Raw genomic sequence first — 23,679 nt, forward strand, 5'->3', positions numbered from 1 at the left:
AGAAGAAGAAGGAGCGAGGGGGCGCGGGGGGGAGCCGCACACAAGGAGGTGAGGGGAGGGAGAGCCAAGTGAGAGAGACCACTGGGGGAATATTAAAAACCAAACACACCCGGACTCCATCTGGGATGGAAGAACCCCAAACAGTGTCTCTGACGCTGGTGGTAAACACTTTTCGGAGTGAAAGTTATTTCCGGTGTGGTCGTGCGTGTGTTGCCACAGGCCAAAACAGAAGTTTGAGACGCTTCGCTTTAATGCTACAGAGTTTGAAGGCAAAGGGCCCGTATTATTTCGAACCACCATGGAAGCATTACCTAATCTTAACCATTATTGTTTAACCTTAAGGCTAACCTTAATCCCAATCTTAACCACAGGGGAGTATTACCAGCACTTCCATTCACGTATACTAACATTTGGGAGTCGATGTCACAAAAACCAACAGACAAGATATACAACCCCGTTTCCAAAGAAGTTGGGACCCTCCGTGAAGTTTAAATAAAAACTGTATACTGTATATGCAATAGTCACCACTCTGTGAAAGACTACACAGAAAAATAGTGCTACAAATTAAGAATAATGTTTCAACAGAGAATTGCAAAGAGTTTAGGGGACCTCATCATCTACAGTACATAATTTCAAAGATTCAGAGAATCCAGAGACATCTCTGTATGCACGGGACAAGGCCTAATATTAGATGTCCGTGATCCTTGGGCCAAAAGATGGCACTGCATTAAAAACAGACACGATTCTGTAGTGGAAATCACTGTCTGTGAACACACCTCTCTGCATTCACAAACTAAAGTTAAAACTCTACCATGCAAAGAAGAAACCATATATAAACAAGATCCAGGACCACTGTCGCCTTCTCTGGGCCTGAGCGCATTTAAGATGGACTGAAGAAAAGTGTAAAACTCAATTACAGCCTGACGAATCAAAATTTGAAATTATTTTTAGGAATCATGGACGCCATGGACTAAAGAGGAGAGGGACCATTCGGCATCTTATCAGCGCACAGTTCAAAAGCACCATTAATGCTGAACATTGCACTCACCTAAATAATTATTAGGAACACCATACTAATACTGTGTTTGACTGCCTATCGCCTTCAGAACTGCCTTAATTCTATGTGGCATTGATTCAACAAGGTGCAGAAAGCATTCTTTAGAAATGTTGGCCCATATTGATAGGATAGCATCATGCAGTTTATGGAGATTTGTGGGATGCACATCCAGGGCACGAAGCTCCCGTTCCACCACATCCCAAAGATGCTCTATTGGGTTGAGATCTGGTGACTGTGGGGGCCATTTCAGTACAGTGAACTCATTGTCATGTTCAAGAAACCAATTTGAAATGATTCCAGCTTTGTGACATGGTGCATTATCCTGCTGGAAGTAGCCATCAGGGGATGGGTACATGGTGGTCATAAAGGGATGGACATGGTCAGAAACAATGCTCAGGTAGGCCATGGCATTTCAACGATGCCCAATTGGCACTAAGGGGCCTAAAGTGTGCCAAGAAAATCCCCCACACCATTACACCACCACCACTAACCTGCACAGTGGTAACAAGACATGATGGATCCATGTTCTCATTCTGTTTACGCCAAATTCTGACTCTACCATCTGAATGTCTCAACAGAAACCGAGACTCATCAGACCAGGCAACATTCTTCCAGTCTTCAACTGTCCAATTTTGGTGAGCTCGTGCAAATTGTAGCCTCTTTTTCCTATTTGTAGTGGAGATGGGTGGTACCCGGTGGGGTCTTCTGCTGTTGTAGCCCATCCGCCTCAAGGTTGTGCGTGTTGTGGCTTCACAAACGCTTTGCTGCATACCTCAGTTGTAACGAGTGGTTATTTCAGTCAAAGTTGCTCTTCTATCAGCTTGAATCAGTCGGCCCATTCTCCTGTGACCTCTAGCATCAACAAGGCATTTTCGCCCACAGGACTGCCGCATACTGGATGTTTTTCCCTTTTCACACCATTCTTTGTAAACCCTAGAAATGTTTGTGCGTGAAAATCCCAGTAACTGAGCAGATTGTGAAATACTCAGACCGGCCCGTCTGGCACCAACAACCATGCCACGCTCAAAATTGCTTGAATCACCTTTCTTTCCCATTCTGACATTCAGTTTGGAGTTCAGGAGATTGTCTTGACCAGGACCACACCCCTAAATGCATTGAAGCAACTGCCATGTGATCGGTTGATTAGATAATTGCATTAATGAGAAATTTAACAGGTGTTCCTAATAATCCTTTAGGTGAGTGTATACACAGGTTTTATATACAATAACATTTCTCAGTTTCACCATTTGATGTTGTCTTTGTACAATTTTCAATTAAATATAGGGATAAGCGATGTGCACATCATTGCATTCTGTCTTTATTTGCATTTAACGCAGCGTCCCAACGGTTTTGGAAATGGGGTTGTACATATAAATACATGCACCAGAACACGTTATCAGCACAGACACGCCATAAATAACATGAATCAGAACGCCATTGTCAGCCCATACAATCATGTACATACTTTATTTTGTATGACTCCGGGACAATGACCCAAAAACAACACCAAATAAATAGACATAATAAGTGGACATGTTTCAGATCAACATTATCATCTTGTTGTTTCTTATCTCCAGTTTGGATTTGCTGGCAACAGGAAACCATTTTAATGTCCAAGAAGGCTTCAAGCGTGTTCACACCTGCCCTCAAATTAATTCCAAACACGTATGGAAAACAATAGATAAAACACTGCTCTGATTGGTTGCTATAGTATTGTTTCAAATTTTGGATTTTTATTTATAAATGTATACACATTTTTCTTTTTACTTTTACTTAATTTTGAAGGAAAGTTACAGCTGAGACCCAGATATATTTCAAAGTTAGGCATTGTGAAAAAAATATTTTGCGAGAAAACATTTTGAAACAGAAATATGAAGCACACACATTTAGAAAATGCAGTCATGTTTCACAAAGGTCATATTTCAAACATTTGAATTGCCTTATAGGCACCAAGACGTCTAACTTAAGGTTAGTCTGCAAGGCATTCCAGTAGTGAGGCATGGCAGTAGAAAGCAGTTTTACCCAACTGTGAAGAGGCCCATGGTATCTCTAGTACTAGCAAGTCTTGTGAGCTCATCTGATAACTGCAGTTTTTTCTATTTAATTTCAATGCTGAGACAATAGACAGTTTTTCTTTTTTCTAACAAAGAAACCACGTTTAACGTTGAGCGTCTTAATCACTTCGGCAGTGTGTGTTTTAAGACGGCTTAGAAAAGGAACACGTCTAATTACAAAATCATCCAAATGTCGATTTTGGGATGTAGAGAATGGCCCACACAGTACTTAGTTTTATTTGTCTAAGATCGTCACAGGAATTTCAAAGGACTTGAAAATCACTGCAGGTGTGCAAACGCTTGGTTACTAGCCCAACACCGTGACCACTAATCAGCCATACGTACACACCAAGACACATGTTTCCGGACCCAATTTCAGAATCGTTGGGGACAGTCAAGTCCCAGACCACCAGGCATTTACACTGCAGTCTTGTAGCAGATGCGCCTATCTAGAGGTAATTACAGATTTTCAAAAGAATTTGCATGACCTACGTTCATTGAAGGCGTACTGGAACTCTTCAAGCGTCTTGGGGAAATTAAGTGGAGGTTCGTCCTTCTTCATGAGTTCGTCTAAGTCGATCCTGGACAACAAGTCTAGACCAGATGTAGGGAGGGACAAAGGAATCCGTGTTAGCAACATGTTACAGTAGAGAAAGGCGAAAACAATCAGCATTTCTTATATTTGTATGTATTTTTATTATTGCTTTAATAAAGAGGGTAACAAAATATGACGGCACTTCTGCAAAGTGTCCATACCCCAGCCTATACCCATAGTCTTTTGATTTAAATACAGGTTTTAACACACTTTTGATAGGTGTTTTAATTAAGAATTGCTATGGCAAAGTTTGAATCCCACTTTCTCTTCATATTCAGTACTGGGTGGGGTTTGAAAACGTTTGAAGGTAATGTAGCTCTTGAATGTATTGGCATTCAGGTCCAAAAGATCACATTCTAAGGACTAAGTAAATATGACAATTTATTTTTTAGTAGCTCACTTTATCCAGAACCTACGCAAATATTACTGAAAGTATACATTTTAGTACCTTTACTACTAGACCATTTATTTTTTTCTTGGGGAAAGAGAGGGAATGACTGAACCAATTGGAAGCTGGGGGTGATTAGATGGAGGGTTCGATACACAATAACCCAATGTCTTGGGGCTAGTTAAACAACATTCACCAGGCAAGTGGATCTCAGCCGTTGCTTGACCATGCCAGTAAATTCCCACATTTCTGTGTTTCAGCGCAACATAAAAGGTCCAGCAGTGAAAAACCACTGAAGGCGTCACACAGAAAAGGGTCTGAAGGACTCTAGCAGGCTACAGAGGTTGATGCAATCACACACAGCACACACAGGCTGTCCTGAGCCAAAAGTGCCCTTATGTAATCCTTAAATAGTGAACACAAGAAGCATGACAAGCAACATGCTGGATACATTTTTAAGGTCTGTAAAAAATAAACAAAGGCCAGATTAAAAAATGAACCAGAACTCCTGGGTCGACACCAGTACCCTTATAATAAGTGCCACTGGATCTGTAGAGCATCCGCATAATGTCCCATCCGAAACAGCACCCGTCACAAGGACAATTCCTGTTCACTGCCCAGGGTAAATCAGGTTGGGATTTAAATTAAAGGGCCTCCAACTAGCCCTTCAACACCACTTCCAGCAGCATCTGGTCTCCCATACTGGGACCCACCAACACCAACCTTAATTAGCTTCAAATGCCAGTTAGCAGTGGGATGCAGGGTGCTAGAGAAGGTTCCCTTCAAATCAGAAAAGGTCCTGTCAAAAAGTGATAGAACTAAAATGGATAGAACCATGGAAGTCCTCTCTGCAGACAAAGACAATGCAATCAGCAGGTCTGAATTATGAACTGGGAGTGTGCGCCAATGCAGATTATGTTCAAGGTATTACAATCCAATCATATAAACCAGCATTCAACAAAGTGGAAAAGCGGGTCCAACTAACTCACCTTTCAGTGCTGTGGTTTTCTCCTTGTCCTCTTGGCCGGAAATGTGGGCCATGATTATCCACAAAATGAACAATTTAAAAGCACAGGGTCGAGTATGCATGGATCTTCTGCTCTGGTGTCTCACTGCAGGTATGGTGGAGAATAACAATTACAAAAAATGTGGGGCCCACTTAGTAACGCATATACCGTAATTATTAACAATTAAACATATTTTGCCAATAAACTGCATGCATTTTAAAAGCAAAAATGTAAAGTTAAGAGCTAGTTAGTTAAGGTTCTGTAAAAGAAAGTTAAATTGCATGTCCAGTAGCTCCTTAGCTAAAGAAACAGGAAGATAAACAATGACGCTAGCAGATCAACAAGACCGCTGAATGCGCAAGTACTGCACATGCAAGTCTGCATATTCTACAATGTGGCGCTTTCAATGTCAGCTAGCTAAATAATGTAACTTTAGTTCCTAAAACACCTGCCATATCGCTGACCGTGTACTACAATAATTGCGAAACTGGACAAGTGACTGTAATGTAGACATCCAGGAAAGCACCACAAGCTGGCTAAATTAACGTTAGCTAGCTAAACTAGCCAGGGAAAAAGTGCACACGTGAAGCCACTTTAACATGAGAAGCTTTGGTTTCACATGTGTGCATGGCAGAAGTTACCGTGAATAACTACTTCATTTTACAATTAGTATTTCTGAATCACATACCATCACTACAGGCGAATTTCCAAATAAATATCAAGCTAGAATTCCTTGCTTTCTTCAAATTTACATAACAGGAAGAATGCTTTGATATGGACGCTTCCGGGTTACCGAGACAACCGACTGGAAGAAATATTTAAAGGGACCGCTCCACGTTGCTTTACAACTCAAGAATGAGTTGCAGCAGTCGGTGCGATACACTTATCCTCGCTCACAACCTATTCCCGCCGCCCACTGCTTCCCAGCTCATTCCTGCAACAAGGTTTTCACAACCAAGCAGTATTCATCCTAATAAAAATAAAAAAACATCCAAAAGTGAGGATCAATTTACTGTTTCAAAAAGGTTTACAGTTTCGCCTAATTTGTTCTAGGATATTAAAGACTCATTCCGGAGTGTAATTGTCCATAAAAAAATAATAACTACTGTGCATTTCGATTGCTGCCTTTCTATTTGACTGGTGTTTTGTATAAAAACAATGAAAATGTGTTTTAAAATGTTTTAATAATGAGTGTTAGTTTAGGAGACAAACCCATATCAAAGCTTTAATTCTGTCCTTACAAAAGTGAAGCCCATAACTTTGTAAACCTTAAAAACTCTGTGGCTTAAATTCTTAAACTCTTAGTGTCTTAAATAATATTTGCATGTTAAATGTACAGCAAACCTTTTCAAATGAAGCATAGGAATAGTTTGACAGCATTTTGCTGTTGTGGTTATTCTATTTGTAGCTTATTATCATAGCATCCATATTACCGATCACACATTTGATTGAAACTATTTATAACAACCAAAAACAGCAACATATCCATGTTATAGTTTATTCCTGTTATAGTTGAAACATACAGTGGCTATACCTGGTTGATAATGTATTGGCTGGGAATTTATAGTATGTGATGTGGTAAAAGCATAGATAGATCCTGTTCGTTTTCATGTTTAATTCTACTTTCTGTCTCGTCTCAGAAAATACAGAAACTCTGGTGGGGAGTTGGGGGGCAGGGTGTTTCACAAATCACAAATAACAAACTTTACTCTCAGTACACAATGTCTGACTGATGCTACATGCTGGGACACATTCTGGTGACATTCTGCAATCATAACATATCTTCCCTCTAAATCAGAGTTTTTGAAGTTAGTTTGTGGGAGCTGGGAGAAAATATGCTGACACCAATGTCTTTACACAAGCTGCTTCAACAATTCAACAACCTCAGTGATCACATAGTCTCTGTAAACAGATCTTCTCCGCCAAACCAACTCCAATTCAAAACCTTGCCCTGCGGAAGGGCACCAAAGACAGGAAATCCTACTGAGGCAGCTTAAATAAGGAGAAAGTGTTTCTGGGTACACCCATATGAAATCAAACATATTTGTGCACACACACAAACACACACACACACACACACACACAAGAGCACACACGGACGCACACACACACACTTCTCCTTTTTAGCTCTCCAACCCCGCTAACACTTTACAATGTTTCTCATTTTAACACAAAGGGGTTTTTGGAGGAAGGCGTAGTGAATGGAAAGCAGTGGTTTTAATTGATGATGTTTGCCACTGCATGCTGCTCTTCCGGGGCTGCCTGGCTGACTCCAGGGGGGGCTCGGGATCCAGGGCTCTGGTTGAAGTAGGCTTTCTGTAGCTCCTCCACAAGAGTCGTCTCTTCATCTTCCAGATCCGCACCATCCTGCATCTCCCACCTGGAAAACATACAGATATGCACAGCGCTTAGCAAGTTACCAGAGATTTCTACCAGTTCTGGAACACACACGTTGGAGTGTTACGCACACACACACACACACACACACTTCTTCCTCAGATTCTGCCAGGTTCAGCACAGAGATGAAGTGGAGAATACCCCAATGCCCAGACCACAGAGTGCTCTCTGGCAGACTTACAGTATAAACCGAAAATCGAGCTATACTGAGAAGTAATATGGGAATGTGCCTCGTGTTTCACTGTGTATATGTCAGATTCAGAGCTCTCACTGCCAGCCTGTCGATAGATCTCCATGTTTTACACGCAGGCATGAGAGGGGGGGGCTCCCAAAAGAGGTTCTAGGAAAATATCAACACAGTGGAAAATGAGAAAGACAATGTTGAAATACTGATGTGGAGTGCTCAGACACTTGTGACGCACCTCCATCACAAATGGCTGTTCTCCCAGCTTCTGAACCACTACTTGTGGACAGCACAGTAGCACAACACAGTGGCCAACTCTTAACAGGCAGCTGGGATCACTGGTGATCTGAAAAGTTTATTTTTCTTTCCCTGTGCCCTTCCTCACTCCTCCTCCTCACTCCTCCTCCACCAGCACCGCCTCCTTTACCCCCCCCCCACCGCCTCCTTCCCTCTCCTCCCTCCCTTCGGTCCTCTCTATCCCCACTCCTACATCTCCCACTCACCCACCTCCCTCTGCGGAGAGGATTCGATGGGTAGGTGTTATAGTGAACAGACAGTCAACTATGAACTGCGACGGCGGTCGGTCAAAAGTATGTATATCGTCTATAGGTGGATTCCCTTGTCTTCCCATCCACAGGGAACGCTTTCCAGCTGTGAATTACCGCGTCTTCGTGGCGTTCCCTGCAAACCTATGTTCTCCGTTCCATCAACGGGGAGAAGGTAAAGATACTGCGGAGGTGCGAGTGGGAGACTTTCGACCGTCGCGTGACACGCCCGGTGCACGCCCGAGGAGCTGGCCCCTCCACGCAAGCCCTTTGACGGAGTTTCTGCCTCAGTCATTGTGTGTATCTGGCCAAATCAGACACCCTCTTTCTCTTCTCCTCTAGGACTGTCACCATGGTAATTACCGTCTATACGAGGAGGATTTGTTTATGTAAATATGTGCGTTTGATGCATGGGCCCCTTCGCACATGTCTGCTTCCCTCTGTACTGCCTCTTTTATTCAGTCTCTCGCTCTCTATCACCAAGGCAGTGGACTGTCACCTGATAGACAGACCAACAGGATGGGGGGGTGGGGGGGGGTTTAAGTCAGCCTCTCCTTATGACAACTCTATAGCTGGAAGAAGACACTGCACTAACACCACTAAGTTAGAAAGGGCTGGGGAGTAGAGATGAAGGAGGCCAGCAGATTGGGACTACACTACACAGTTCAATAAAAATACAATCACTTCATTTTTTCTCGCTTATTGCTATGATTTGAAACCCCATAAACAAATAATGGGAACACGAAAAACATAATATTTACAAATGTCACAGATGTGCAAAATGAACCGAGGGGGATGGAGGAACGGAAGGACGTGGGGGGGGGCAGTTGGGGAGGAATGCAGGAAAGAAACGGTAAAGGTTTTCAATGTTTAATTTTCAAATAGGATTAAGCAGAATGACATTTAGCTGAAGGTTACTGGCTGAGCAGAGCGACGCATTGTCTTAGCTGATATTGATATTCAGGAAGCGGTCCGCTTGTCACTGGGACAAACAGAGTTGATGAATGAGACGCCTTTCCACAGGAAGGTGTTAAGTGCAAATTTGTAAGAGAAAAGAGAGAGAGAAAAGAGAGAGAGAAAGAGAGGGAGGGTGAGAGAGGGCGGGCGAGAGAGAGAGGGAGGTCTAACATAGCAACACTTGCCGTGTATATCTAAGCTTCCTTATACTACAGACTCCACATTGTCCGGTGCAGTTTTACATTACTAATGCCAACTGTGCCAGACCGAGACAGAGAAGCCTCCTAATCTTGACCGGGGGTCATTTAGCTCTCTCAGTACACATCAACAATAGGTAGTTCCATCACGCGGCCAAATCAAGCAAGTGAGACAAAAAAATATATATTTACGAATTTAGCTTCAACTCAAATTGACAATAACTTCACAGCGTCCTCATTTTAGAAATGTCCCTGGAATTTACATCTTAATAAAGGCAGACTGACTTATAATTCGTAGCGGCTGGGCTCATTTCTCATGCATTAATGCTATACTTGCTGACTAGGCAGTTTCTCCGAACACAGAATAGGACACACATATTAAGACTCGTATATACTGGATTGATGTCACAGGAGATTGTTTTTAAAAAAAGAAGCCATAACCCTGGTATATATCAATGGCAATGTATGGGCGCAGTATATGAACCATGTCTTAATTTTGACTGCTGCATTGATACACAGAGATGGTATTGATAGTTAACCTTCATTTCAATGTAAGTCACTTAGAATTAAAGCCATGCTCAGTAAATTACCATCCTACAATAACTTCTTAAGAATCGCCCAATCCACAGGACACAGTCTAAAGATAGGGCTATGTGGTGGTTATAACAGCACTCTACTGGACACAGTCTAAAGATAGGGCTATGTGGTGGTTATAACAGCAGTCTACTGGACACAGTCTAAAGATAGGGCTATGAGGTGGTTATAACAGCAGTCTACTGGACACAGTCTAAAGATAGGGCTATGAGGTCGTTATAACAGCAGTCTACTGGACACAGTCTAAAGATAGGGCTATGAGGTGGTTATAACAGCATTCTACTGGACACAGTCTAAAGATAGGGCTATGTGGTGGTTATAACAGCAGTCTACTGGACACAGTCTAAAGATAGGGCTATGTGGTGGTTATAACAGCACTCTACTGGACACAGTCTAAAGATAAGGCTATGAGGTGGTTATAACAGCAGTCTACTGGACACAGTCTAAAGATAGGGCTATGAGGTGGTTATAACAGCCCTCTACTGGACACAGTCTAAAGATAGGGCTATGTGGTGGTTATAACATCAATCTACTGGACACAGTCTAAAGATAGGGCTATGTGGTGGTTATAGCAGCACTCTACTGGACACAGTCTAAAGATAGGGCTATGTGGTGGTTATAACATCACTCTACTGGACACAGTCTAAAGATAAGGCTATGAGGTGGTTATAACAGCAGTCTACTGGACACAGTCTAAAGACAGGGCTATGTGGGGGTTATAACAGCAGTCTACTGGACACAGTCTAAAGATAGGGCTATGTGGTGGTTATAACATCAATCTACTGGACACAGTCTAAAGATAGGGCTATGTGGTGGTTATAACAGCACTCTACTGGACACAGTCTAAAGATAGGGCTATGTGGTGGTTATAACAGCACTCTGCTGGACACAGTCTAAAGATAGGGCTATGTGGTGGTTATAACAGCACTCTACTGGACACAGTCTAAAGATAGGCCTATGTGGTGGTTATAACAGCAGTCTACTGGACACAGTCTTAAGATAGGGCTATGTGGTGGTTATAACAGCCCTCTACTGGACACAGTCTAAAGATAGGGCAATGAGGTGGTTATAACAGCAGTCTACTGGACACAGTCTAAAGATAGGGCTATGTGGTGGTTATAACAGCAGTCTACTGGACACAGTCTAAAGATAGGGCCATGTGGTGGTTATAACAGCACCCTACGATAAGCTTATTTGCTGGTTATAACTCTACTTAAACCATCTCTATTGTATGTCATCAGGTGCCATAATGGCAGGACAATACACCAGCAGACAAACAGAACGACAGGAGAAAAGGAGATGAGAGAGAGAGAGACAGAAAGGGTGAGAGAAGGAGTGAGGGGAATTGTGTGAGCTGTCAGTGTGGGAGTGGTTTTCCTCAGAGTGGCGTGTTTGTGCCTCGCTGGGTGCCAGCTCCAGCCTGACAGGTACCTGTGTTTGTTTAAAAGGGTGCCTGTCAAACAACATGCCACACGACGCTAGACACTCGGCTAAATGGGTCTGACAAGGACCTAATCTGGGCCTTTGCACGTACGGAGGGCCACGAGGATCCATCATAAGCCAAACCTAAATATTTAAAGTGCTAAACTTCAGAAAGGTCAGTGTTTTCCACGCATGCCTGGGTGATATGTGTCAACGATGAGGGAGAATTGAACGTCTGTCGTCCACAGGTTTGCCGCGGTGCTCTGGGACGACACACTTGGTTTCCTGCTCCGACACTTGCCCTGTGGTATTTGTCTTGCAGTGGCCATAACGTATCACTAGGCCACCAAATATGGTGCATTGTAATGAAACACAGGTGATACACAACATGTAGTGTCGTAGCGTGAATGTGTGTGTGTGTGTGTGTGTTTGTGTGCGGATGTAAAAGACACAGAAAGACACAGACAGACAGAGAGGTGAAGACAATAGAAAGGAGCCCGATAGCAAACCAGCTCAAGTTAGTGTAACTGACAAGTTCACAATGCAGAGCAAAGGTCAGCTCTGAACTCAATTTCCATTGAGGAGTCAACTCCAATTCAATTTGGATATGTGACTCCCCCATGGCTACAACCGGGAGGGAAATTGTAACTGACAAGCATTATAGGGGATGGTGGATTTGAATATTGACAAGACACAGAGTTGACAGAAGGAATTATACTCCAACCGTTGCATTACATTGTCAAAAGAGACAGGCTTCTATCTTCAGTCCAGTTGTTCCCTCCATGGCTCTATTCAACAGACATACATCAACATTATCTTGCAGACAGTCACAACCAGACCAACTAACGACAATGACTGGATACCATGTCATGTGCCCCCCATGGGAATCGAACCGTCAACCCCGGTGTTACAAGCACACTGCCCTACCAGCCATGCAACACAGGACCAGACCAAGGGAGCTACAATGACTACGATTAAAAAGCAGTACAACTTGGCAGAATGTATAGACTTCACCCACATTTAAAGGTAAACTTCACAGACATTGAGTTGCATGGCCACCGCCTCTACACTACAACACCCAGCAGCCACTCTGTTTGGAAAGGGTGTCAAATCCAAATGAATTGACCCATGTGTCCGCCCATAAACCAGTGCTGCTCTCTGTCTGCCTTTACATGCAGGTCCCATTCTAGAGCCGTGGCTCATGGAGACACACACACACACACACAGCCAGACACAAACACACACACAGAGCCAGACAGACACAGACACACACACACAAACACACACACAGAGCCAGAAACACACAAACACACATCGCCACACACAAAGCCAGAAACACACAAACACACATTGCCACACACACACACACACACACACACAAAGCCAGAAACACAAAAACACACACTGCCACACACACACACACACAAAGTCAGAAACACACACACACACACACACAGCCACAAACACACACAGAGCCACATAGCGTCTGCTGCTGTGTCGTGTCAAAGCCGGCCCTCTGCCCGCCAAGCACACACCCTCCAACTCAAGGGCCGCCAAGGGAAGGCAAGCGATGGAGTGCCTGATCAAAGGGCCACTGACAGATCTGTGAGCGCCTTTTGAAATGGGACACACACACGCATATAGACACACATACACGCCGAAACGACACACACACAAGGGCAGCTTCACATCCACACTATGGCTTTAAACTCTCAATCCCGGCAGCGATGAGACCAGCACATCAGAGGACACAGTCAAGACCAAAGGACCTTCTCCAGATATAAACCTCTGGCCTCACATCACCTACACACAGACACACACACACACACACATTCACACACACATTCACACAAGACTCCAATGTCCGCACTGTACTACAGAGAAACACAGGGATGAGGGAGAACGGAAGAGGAGAGAGGAAAGAGGGAGGTACCGAGACAGGGAGAGGAGACGGAAAGGGAGGCACGAGGGAGGGAGGGAGGGAGTGAGGGAGGAAAGAGCGAGGGATGAAACAGGGAGGAGGGCATAATAGAGAGAAAAAATTAAAACAGATTGGTTGGAACTATTAACGTTATTGTTTTGTGTGTGTATGTAGCAAGTGTGTGTGTGTGTCTGTGTGTGTGTGTAGTATATGTGTGTCTGTGTGTGTATGTAGCAAGTGTGTGTGTGCTTGTTTTTGTGCAGCATATGTGTGTGTGTGTGTGTATGTCTGGGTGTGTAGTATATGTGTGTGTGTGTTGATTACTAAGGACAGTGGCTTGACATTGGAGGTATTTGTATCGTTTATATTTAATTGTATTTTTAAACGTAATGCCGCATTTTGCTGTTCATCTCTATCATCCCATTGACCCTTTGCAGAAGACCTTCTCCAAAACTGCAGCATGTGATACACACACACACACACACACACACACAGCTATTGAGTCTGTGTTGCCATGTTGGGTCATAGCCAGGAGGGAGGGAGGGTAGTGATACAGTATGACAGAACACTGCAGCGAGGTAAAGGTCTGTGTTATACGCCCTGAGAGAATGAGGTGGCACTCAAATATCTATGTTCAGTTGAAAATCATTACCTCGTGCCCTGAGTGACTTTCGTTTTGATGTTGACATCTTAGAGAAAGTTATGTGATCGTTGAGAAAGTGTTACGAAACATCGGCATGGTGCTGAATCAGGTGACCAGTCTATTCTGGTGTGATTCTGTGTCTTCAGGATTCTCAAGTGACTTACTAAAATATTGTGCAAATTTGCACAGGCTTAATTAATGAATAATCAAATCCATGCTCTAAATTAATGGGTCCATTTCCATATTAATATGTTTGCCTAGTGTATTTATTTGTATTCCAACAAGGAAGGTAGCAATTATTCTATGTTAGCCATATCAATTATGTTGGTACTACACCGCAACTGATTACCGCGCTTGTTGTGATCTACCTCCACTTACACAAGGCAGATGGAGTCGCATCCCCTGGCCGTGAACTCGTTCTCCAAGGGTGGAAAAAAAAGGCAAATTCACACATGAAAACAGGACACATATAAGCACCCATGGCCTTTACTACAGAAAAATCCATGACAATATTATTTTTCAATGACCTCTGGAGCAGTTAATTTGACACATGAGGGGAGCACAGCGGTTCATTATTTTCCCACACCAGACCAACGCCACGACTGGTTTCAATGTTCAGTTCTCTCCTACACCAGACCAACGCCACGACTGGTTTCAATGTTCAGATCTCTCCTACACCAGACCAACACCACGACTGGTTTTAATGTTCAGTTCTCTCCTACACCAGACCAACACCACGACTGGTTTTAATGTTCAGTTCTCTCCTACACCAGACCAACACCACGACTGGTTTCAAAAATACACTAATTCAAAATCTAAATCTTGCTCGCTACTTCTTTGTGTTCGATGTTGAGGAAGTAGTGATGATGTAGACAGAACTTCCTCTATGCCAAAAGGCCTGTCACTGAAGCCAGACGATTGCCTGTGTTATCTAGGGTCTACTTTTCCAGACTTATGTCCTTGTTAACCTGGCTGGCTGAGGCACCTCTCACTAAAATAGCTCCCTGGAAGCCCAGGACCTCTTCAGTTGAGCTAAATCATTACCCACACTGCCCCTCTCGCCCTCTGACAGCCCCTCATAGGACCTGTCTGTCTCTCACGCGCCCCAGACAGCTGCATTTGGCACCAACCAACAATTAACCCAGTGGAAATAATGGCCAAAGCTATCAGCACCTCACATCTCCACACATCAACAGACCGGTGGTCTGTAATCCAGCGGCGTGGCAGTCTGTGTGGGTAGCGGCGTGGATGTGGAGATGCAGGGCAATGTGTTTTAATGTTGTTTTAATGTGTGGATCTGTTAGAAGCTGAGCGCCGCCCCGCCGCCAAACCCCCCTTCCCAGTACAACTCCAGAGCAGAAGCTGCAGGCACCTGCTAAGGGCTGAAGCGAGGCTCCGGGTCTCCGGGATCAAATAGCTCAGCACAGGCAATCTGTCTTCCTCGACAGGCCAGGGCAGAGCGCGGGGGGGGGGGGGGGGGGGTGACAGCTCTTATTTTACCCCCCTGGCCCTGCTCTACTACACGCGGGCAAACCAGCCCCGAGAAGAGGCGACACTGACAGACCCCAGCCACTATACCCAAACAGGCCCTCTATTACCCCTCAAATGCATAAAATATAGGCCCATGAATTAATAAACAAAGATGCTAGTGATAACCAGATACCAACGTTAGCTTCCCTCCTCCCCGCAGAATAGGGTGAAGAACAAAAATATACTCTATTCCCCCTGATTTCACCTAGATATGCTACCAGGAAATAGGCTATTATTTATTCAGCATGTCCTCTTTGTCGGTTGTGCATACATAAAGCCTAAACTATGCTGATGCGTAGAAGACTTGAGAGACTTGATTGACATGGCGCCCTGCTCGAACAGTGAGACATTGATACGGCAACGCTTTATTTAAAAGAATTTCCATAAAATACAATATTTACAGCAGGATACACTTTCACACATCAGACTTATGCCAATAAGCCAATGGTGTCGTAGCCAGTAATCTGACTAGAAGTCTCTTTAGCTTACATTCCCACTCCTTGTAATTATCTTTGGCACACGGAGTACAGAGAGTGCAATGTTAGCGGAAGATCCTCAAGGTCGAGAACACGGCGTGTATGTTCAGTCACCAGTACCTGCCACCTTCCACGCCAACCAGCCATCCAGAGATATGTAAAGGGGTTGCTGCGGCCTAACCATAATGACGTTATTAGTTAATAGTCCTGTTGTTGGGCTGCGGCTGTGTCAGGGCTGGTGTGAAGCGATTACCCCTAGAGGACATTGATCTCACCTGCTGGCTGGAACACATTCCACCCAGGAGTCTGATCTCCCCGCAAAACGCTGGCCTTTCAAGATGGGAAGGAGGGCTTAGTCCAATCTGAACACACAGCCGCGTTCTTACCATTTCAAACAGCACATTTTCCCCCTACGCGTAGGGAAGTTTTAGAGGGGTTAAAGAGATAAATAAGTCCTCCCTGTCGCCTCATTTAAAATCAAATGCCACCTAATTATAGCTGTATGTGTTTTCAAATACTTTGCATAATTTATTGTTCTGCTTTTCCTAATCTACAGATTTCTATCGGCGGATTGTGTATTTTTTTTCTCCAGTCTTATAATGAAATTATAATGCTCTGCCGCTAAAGCCGCCAACAGAAGCGTGAAAGAGATAAGGTGACGGTGAAAAGGCTTTCATATTCGCCACTCACCTTGTAGGGATTTGGTCGCCGCCGTGAGGGGCTATTGTCAGCTCTGAGAGCACGCATGCCAATAGAGATCACACAGGATCTGCCAAACCACGTCTTCATAGCAATCAGGCCCCCAAACAAAGGAGCTCTTCGTGTTTTCCTAGCTTTCATAGCTTTTTTGACAACTATCATTTTAGCCGGTACATGGAGAAGTAGTAATTGTCTATTTAAGATACAAAATCCATGATCAAAATGCATGATCCACTCAGCTATTCAACATAGTCCAGCCACTGGCTCCAAAGTCAGAGAAGAGGTATCTTTCTGGATTCATTACAACAGCCTTGCTCCATTCTTTTTTATCAGAAACCGAGGCTTTTGGATCCGAGTTAGGCCTCGTGCTGAGAGTATTTGTGGCACAAACACACATTCTCACACACACACACACACACACACACATGTTGAGGCATGCACATGTACACACACAATTTAATCAATGAGCACCATTGAATGAAGGGCCAGATGGTGTTTGCATGGCTAATGCAAGTAGGAGTCGCTTAGTTAGATCTGCATGGGGAGCTAAAGGATGGGAGGCAGCACTAGCACGGGGCTGGGAGCTAAAGGATGGGAGGCAGTGTTAGCACAGGGCTGGGAGCTAATGGATGGGAGGCAGTGTTAGCACAGGGCTGGGAGCTAAAAGATGGGAGGCAGTTCTAGCACAGGGCTGGGAGTTAATGGATGGGAGGAGGTGCTAGCACAGGGCTGGGAGTTAATGGATGGGAGGAGGTGCAAGCACAGGGCTAGGTGCTAATAGATGGGAGGCAGTGTTAGCACAGGGCTGGGAGCTAATGGATGGGAGGAGGTGCTAGCACAGGGCTGGGAGCTAATAGATGGGAGGCAGTGTTAGCACAGGGCTGGGAGCTAAAGGATGGGAGGCAGTGCTAGCACAGGGAGCTAATGGATGGGAGGAGGTGCTAGCACGGGGCTGGGAGCTAATGGATGGGAGGCAGCGCTAGTACAGGGCTCAGAGCTAAAGGATGGGAGGCAGCGCTAGCATGGGGCTCGGAGCTAAAGGATGGGAGGCAGTGTTAGCATGGGGCTGGGAGCTAATAGATGGGAGGCAGTGTTTGTACATGGCTGGGAGCCAATGGATGGGAGGTAGTGCTAGCACAGGGCTGGGAGCTAAAGGATGGGAGGCAGTGCAAGCACAGGGCTGTGAGCTAAAGGATGGGAGGTAGTGCTAGTACAGGGCTGGGAGCTAAAGGATGGGAGGTAGTGCTAGCACAGGGCTGAGAGCTAAAGGATGGGAGGAGCACACACTCGTGAATCCTCTCTGTGGGCTTTTCGTGGCAGCGAGTCGATGGGTCCGACAGGCTGGGGCTTAGTACATCAGACAGCTCCCATCCCAGGACAACACGCAGGACACACACAGCTCAATAACGGGGGCTACCCCCTGAATATTCACTATTCACTCTTTCTCAGAAACAGCTGGATGCTTCTGCTGCATTCCAATAGGAAAGGCTGGTCTCCTAGACTAGTGTCCTGTCCTGAATGGGATTTTTCCCACCATGTCAGTGAGGTGAATATGGAGAGGCTCAACGGCTGCCACCAGCTCTACACTGTGGTCCTATATGAATCCTGGGCAAGGATAGACCCTCACTGACCCATCCCACCCCAGATCCTCACTGACCCCTCCCACCCCTGATCCTCCCTGACCCCTCCCACCCCAGATCCTCACTGACCCCTCCCACCCCAGGTTCTCACTGACCCCTCCCACGCCAGGTTCTCACTGACCCCTCCCACGCCAGGTACCCACTGTTCCAAAATGTCTCCTCTTCCACTCTTGACCAAAAAAATCCAGCTGCCTGAGCACTTCCTGTCTCCACGATATGGTCCTCAGCGGCGACTATGCCCATCACATCTAGGCACCTCCAAACTGTTAGCTAAATAGTTCAGCTACACTGCACTTCTAATCTCAATGCATCTAGATAAAATATACTGATGCAGTATGCATGTACATCAACTTTAAACCAATGTCTAACATACAGCTCCGGAAAGAATTATGAGACCACTGGACTTTAACTCTCCTTTCCACAAAAAGGAAGTGTTCAATTTGCAGTGGTCTCTTCATTTAAACACTTCTGATCCTCACTCAAAACCTTCCTTTCCAACTTTTTTAGGAAAGGAAAGAAAAAGGTTCAGTGGTCTCTTAATTTTTTCTGGAGCTTTATGATTGGTATATTGGTATATGATTGGTATATATAGTACACCCCTCACATTTTTGTAAACATTTGATTATATCTTTTCATGTTACAACACTGAAGAAATGACACTTTGCTACAATGTAAAGTAATGAGTGTGCAGCTTGTATAACAGTGTAAATTTGCTGTCCCCTCAAAATAGCACAACACACAGCCATTCATGTCTAAACTGCTGGCAACAAAAGTGAATACACCCCTAAGTGAAAATGTCCAAATTGGGCCCAATTAGCCATTTTCCCTCCCCGGTGGGACTCGTTAGTGTTACAAGGTCTCAGGTGTGAATGGGGAGAAGGTGTGTTATATTTGGTGTACACTCACTACTTTACATTGCAGCAACGTGTCATTTCTTCAGTGCTGTCACATGAAAAGATATACTCAAATATTTACAAAAATGTGAGGGGTGTACTCACTTTTGTGAGATACTGAATATATCAATCAGCCATAACATAATGACCACTGACAGGTGAAGTGAATAACACTGATAATCTCGTCATCATGGCACCTGTCAGTGGGTGGGATATATTAGGCAGGAAGTGAACATTCTGTTCTCAAAGATGATGATTTAGAAGCAGGAAAAATGGGCAAGCGTAAAGATCTGAGCAACATTGACAAGGGCCAAATTGTGATGGCTAGACGACTGGGTCAGAGCATCTCCAAAACTGCAGCCCTTGTGGGGTGTTCCCAGTCTGCAGTGGTCAGTACCTATCAAAAGTGGTCCAAGGAAGGAAAAGCAGTGAACCGGTGACAGGGTCATGGGTGGCCAAGGCTCACTGATGCATGTGGGGAGCAAAGGCTGGCCCATGTGGTCCGATCCAATAGACGAGCTACTGTAGCTCAAACTGCTGAAAAAGTGAATGCTGGTACTGATAGAAAGGTGTCAGAACACACAATGCATCGCAGTTTGTTGCATATGGGGCTGCTGAAAGCGTCTACAATTGGCACATGAGCATCACAACTGGACTATGGAGCAATGGAAGAAGGTGGCCTGGTCTGATGAATCACACTTTCTTTTACATCACGTGGATGGCCGGGTGCGTGTGCGACGCTTACCTGGAGAACACACGGCACCAGGATTCACTATGGGAGAAAGCAAGCCGGCGGAGACAGTGAGATACTCTGGGCAATGTTCTGCTGGAAAACTTTGGGTCCTGCCATTCATGTGGATGTTACTTTGACACCTACCACCTACCAGAGCATGGGCACCCTTCCATGTATTCAACGGTATTCCCTGATGGCACTGGCCTCTTTCAGCAGGATAATGTGCCCTGCCACAAAGCAAAAAGGTTCAGGAATGGTTTAAGGATTTCAAGGTGTTCAATTGGCCTCCAAATTCCCCAGATCTCAATCCAATCGAGCATCTATGGGATGTGCTGCACAAACAAGTCTGATACATGGAGGCCCCACCTCGCAACTTACAGGGCGGATCTGCCAACGTCCTGGTGCCAGATACCACAGCACACATTCAGAGGTCTAGTAGGGTCCATGCCTCGACGGGTCAGGGCTGTTTTGGTGGCAAAAGGGGGACTGACACAATATTAGGCAGGTGGTCAGAATGTTATGGCTGATCAGTGTCTATGTGCATACAGTATTACTGTATCACATTTAAAGATACAGTCATTACTAACCACATGGTATTTCATACAGACCATAAAAACACAAGATAACGATAAGAACGCATGTTGTTGCTTAGCATTGATCCAAATGTCAGGGCAAATGCAATGGGAACTCGCCATTACATCTCAATGATTATCGCCTTGGCGTCTAAGCGTGCTGGGTTGTAATATGCTGTGAATGGATGGCCATAGGGGTTCATTAGTGCATCAGCCTTCTGTCGAGAGCTCTGATTTCACCTCTGATCTAAACTAATTTGATTCTGGATGAGGGCAGGTTGAGGGAGATGTGACGCAGCTTTGGGCCATGGTAAGTTTTGTCAGACACCACATCAGTGCTGTTTCCAGTTACATCCACGCGTGTGTCTTCTAATCAACTTACAAGCGGCGTAATGACAGCGGGTGCTTGCATTCAAAACCCTGCACGTCCGTGTTTCGTAGAATGAAACGCAATGGCGCCGATCAGGATGGTGCACAGGGGTTCTCCCAGTGTTTCGACTGCGCTGTTACTCGTGTTTTGCGTATACATCATTCGACTGAGGATGGTGCGTGGGGAGGAGAATTCGGGGCAACAACACTCAACGACAACCGTGTTAGCATTTCCCTCTCAATACCTCATTATTTACACCCCCCCCCCGCCTCCGTTCTCAGTCTCTCCCTCTCTCCTCCCGCTCTCATTAGGTCACTTTGTGGTGATTTGTCAGTGTGCCTGTGTTGATTAATTGGCCGAAGGCGCCCCTATATTTGGGTCCTGTCAGTGGGGCTCCAGAGCCAGAGCCGCCCCACTGAGCCGCAGCGCCACCCAGGTGGGCCTATTTGGGCTAAATGAGCTGTGAAGGGTCTCCACTCTGCCCGCCCCACCCGCTCCATGCCTCCACGCTAACGCACAGAAAGAAATTGCGCGCGCGCGCACACCCACCCTCTGACACGCTCGCCTGCATTCCCACATGATTTGTCACACCCCATCAATACACAATAAGTTACAGCCACTCTGGCCTGTCAATAGGCCTGTCTTCACCGTGTCTCCCGCCCGCCCTGACAGCCTGAGGGGATGTGTGTGTGTGTGTGTGTGTAGGAGTGTACATTAGAGGTGGGCACTAATATGAAAAGTCCCCGTCGATATCAGATGCATTATTTATTCATTTTTGTTATTGATAACAAATATTAATTATATAAGGTCAGTGCACATTTGCCATTTACAGTCACGTTTCCAGAACTACGAAACGTTTAACATGTCATCTACCATAGTGCTTGTTGAAATTAGCTAGCAAGTTAGCTAATTTTACTGGTTACAATAATGCATGCCTACCGTAAGTAAAAAAGGAAATCTGGATTACAATGTGCTTTTAAGATACCTGCCGAAGCCACAGATACTAGCTAAGTACTACACTGCTAACTTGAACTAGCTAAACTTCAGACATTTTTATTTGCAAACTTAACCAGCTTGCACTGACAGCAATGCACACAGATGGCAATAAGTTAGATTTGTGTCCCCAAGCAAATGGCTCGTACATAAAACGTCCTCAATTGATGCTTCAAATTTGACTAACTCAATATAATTGAAGGCAGACTACTGCAACCTGACTGGCTGAGCACAGTGAGAAACATCCGGAAAAGCTGTCTAAATATCCCCAGATTATGCCAGAAAGAGATTATTAAGCTTTTAGATGAAAACAAAAGAAGTTAGACAGTCGTTTCAGTTTCTTACATCTTAACGATTCAAAAGTGTTATTTTTTCTTCAAAGGATTAATGACATCCCCCACATGACCCTCTCATATTGATATCAAATGGTATCGATATAATTTACAATGATCAATATTGGTGCCAAACCAATGGCACACACGTGTCCACGCACTGTGCCTTGACAGAATGTGCCGGCATGTGCTTGAACGCATGTGAATGTGACACCCTTTGCTGCTGGATTCATGTTTTCGTGCTCCTTTCACCAGGAATGAGACCTTGCTGGAGGACAGAAGCCCAGTTCTCTGGGATTTAATCTGATGATAGGGCTGTTTACAGTACAATGTTTTCAGTGTACTGTCACCATACATCCATCCATCTGGATGGGAAAAGTGTTTCCATGACTGTGAGACCCTAGTAGGAAGTAACTCCATCCCTTCATAAGCCAAGTACATCAAGGAATGGAGAGATGACTTTAAGAAAAGAGCCAATGTGGCAGAGATTACAAAAGTAAGCTGAACTGATCAGAAATATATAGAACATCAACAACTATGCTTTAGTTGATCATACATCTGGTAAAAAGTTCCAGAGAAAATATTGTTCAATTTCACTAATGACCATGCAGTTATAATGACCGCCACAGAAGTATTGTTAAAGTTACGATGGCAGAGTTGATTTTGAAAGATCACATTTTAAATATGGAAATAAATAATATTGTTCGGAACAGGCAGCTGGTGCTGTAGCTCGCAATGGACTGATCCCATTAAACGGAAAACACACGGAAGGTGAGTGTTAATGGTGTCATTATTGAAAACATAATTTTGAACTTGTCAATTCAGATCAGGCCTTTCCAGTGGCATATTGCTGCCAGGAAAAAAAAAAAAAAATGAGGTCGCTTTATACTCCAAAAAACAATGAATCACAGGCAAAAGTCTAAATACTGTATTTTGAGATTAATCTCAAAATATAATTTCAAGAATAAAGTGAAAATTGTACCTCAAGGTTTTGTTTTTACTTATCCACTCGCCATCCATTTGGGCCTTATAGCCCTAGTCGAAGCTAGCTAAAGTTGTTCTCATGGTGGTTAATTATGGATGGTTTGCTTTACTACTTGCTTTTTTGTACTTCCAACATGGCCGATGAACCAGATAAATCTCTAGACAGTGTGTTTACCAGTGTACTTACTCGCTGTTCACTTTAATTTGTTAATATTGTCAGTTAAATGATTCACCCAATGTAGCATATAGGTTTTACCTAAATATATATAAAAATATCAGAGGTAATTTTTGTGTAGAATAGTGCATATAGACGCAAGATTATGATGATGCGTTGGTGCTTGCAGCATGTCTGCTCTTTCACTCACTCAAATGCATTCAGCTACAACACGTAACTGCGCGAGTATGCAAATCATGTGCTTTTGCATTCACACAGATTAAAGGTACCAATTAAATCAACCATTAGCAATGGACTTCATCGAAAATCTATTTTAAGGTT

The 23,679-nt window shown here is 44.4% G+C and overlaps 2 protein-coding genes across 4 annotated transcripts in view; both read right to left on the bottom strand.

Annotated features, from left to right (window-relative positions):
* fam172a (family with sequence similarity 172 member A) overlaps nucleotides 1-5,912 on the bottom strand; it is a 183,466-nt gene extending 177,554 nt beyond the window's left edge. The window contains exons 1-3 of the mRNA XM_010897606.4: nucleotides 5,790-5,912; nucleotides 5,084-5,206; nucleotides 3,604-3,705 (exon numbers count right to left, since the gene is read on the bottom strand). Of these exons, the coding sequence (XP_010895908.2) occupies nucleotides 3,604-3,705; nucleotides 5,084-5,183 (202 nt within the window). The 5' untranslated portion in view covers nucleotides 5,184-5,206; nucleotides 5,790-5,912. The remainder of the gene's footprint in view (nucleotides 1-3,603; nucleotides 3,706-5,083; nucleotides 5,207-5,789) is intronic.
* Nucleotides 5,913-6,573: 661 nt separating this feature from the next.
* The window catches only part of kiaa0825 (KIAA0825 ortholog), a 133,311-nt gene continuing 116,205 nt past the window's right edge, over nucleotides 6,574-23,679 (bottom strand). For all 3 annotated transcript variants that reach the window (XM_034296604.1, XM_034296603.1, XM_034296602.1), the window contains one exon: nucleotides 6,574-7,481. In XM_034296604.1, the coding sequence (XP_034152495.1) occupies nucleotides 7,319-7,481 (163 nt within the window). In that variant the 3' untranslated portion in view covers nucleotides 6,574-7,318. The remainder of the gene's footprint in view (nucleotides 7,482-23,679) is intronic.

This window comes from Esox lucius, chromosome 13 (assembly GCF_011004845.1).
Source record: "Esox lucius isolate fEsoLuc1 chromosome 13, fEsoLuc1.pri, whole genome shotgun sequence".
In the NCBI taxonomy this organism is placed as follows: Eukaryota; Metazoa; Chordata; class Actinopteri; order Esociformes; family Esocidae; genus Esox; species Esox lucius.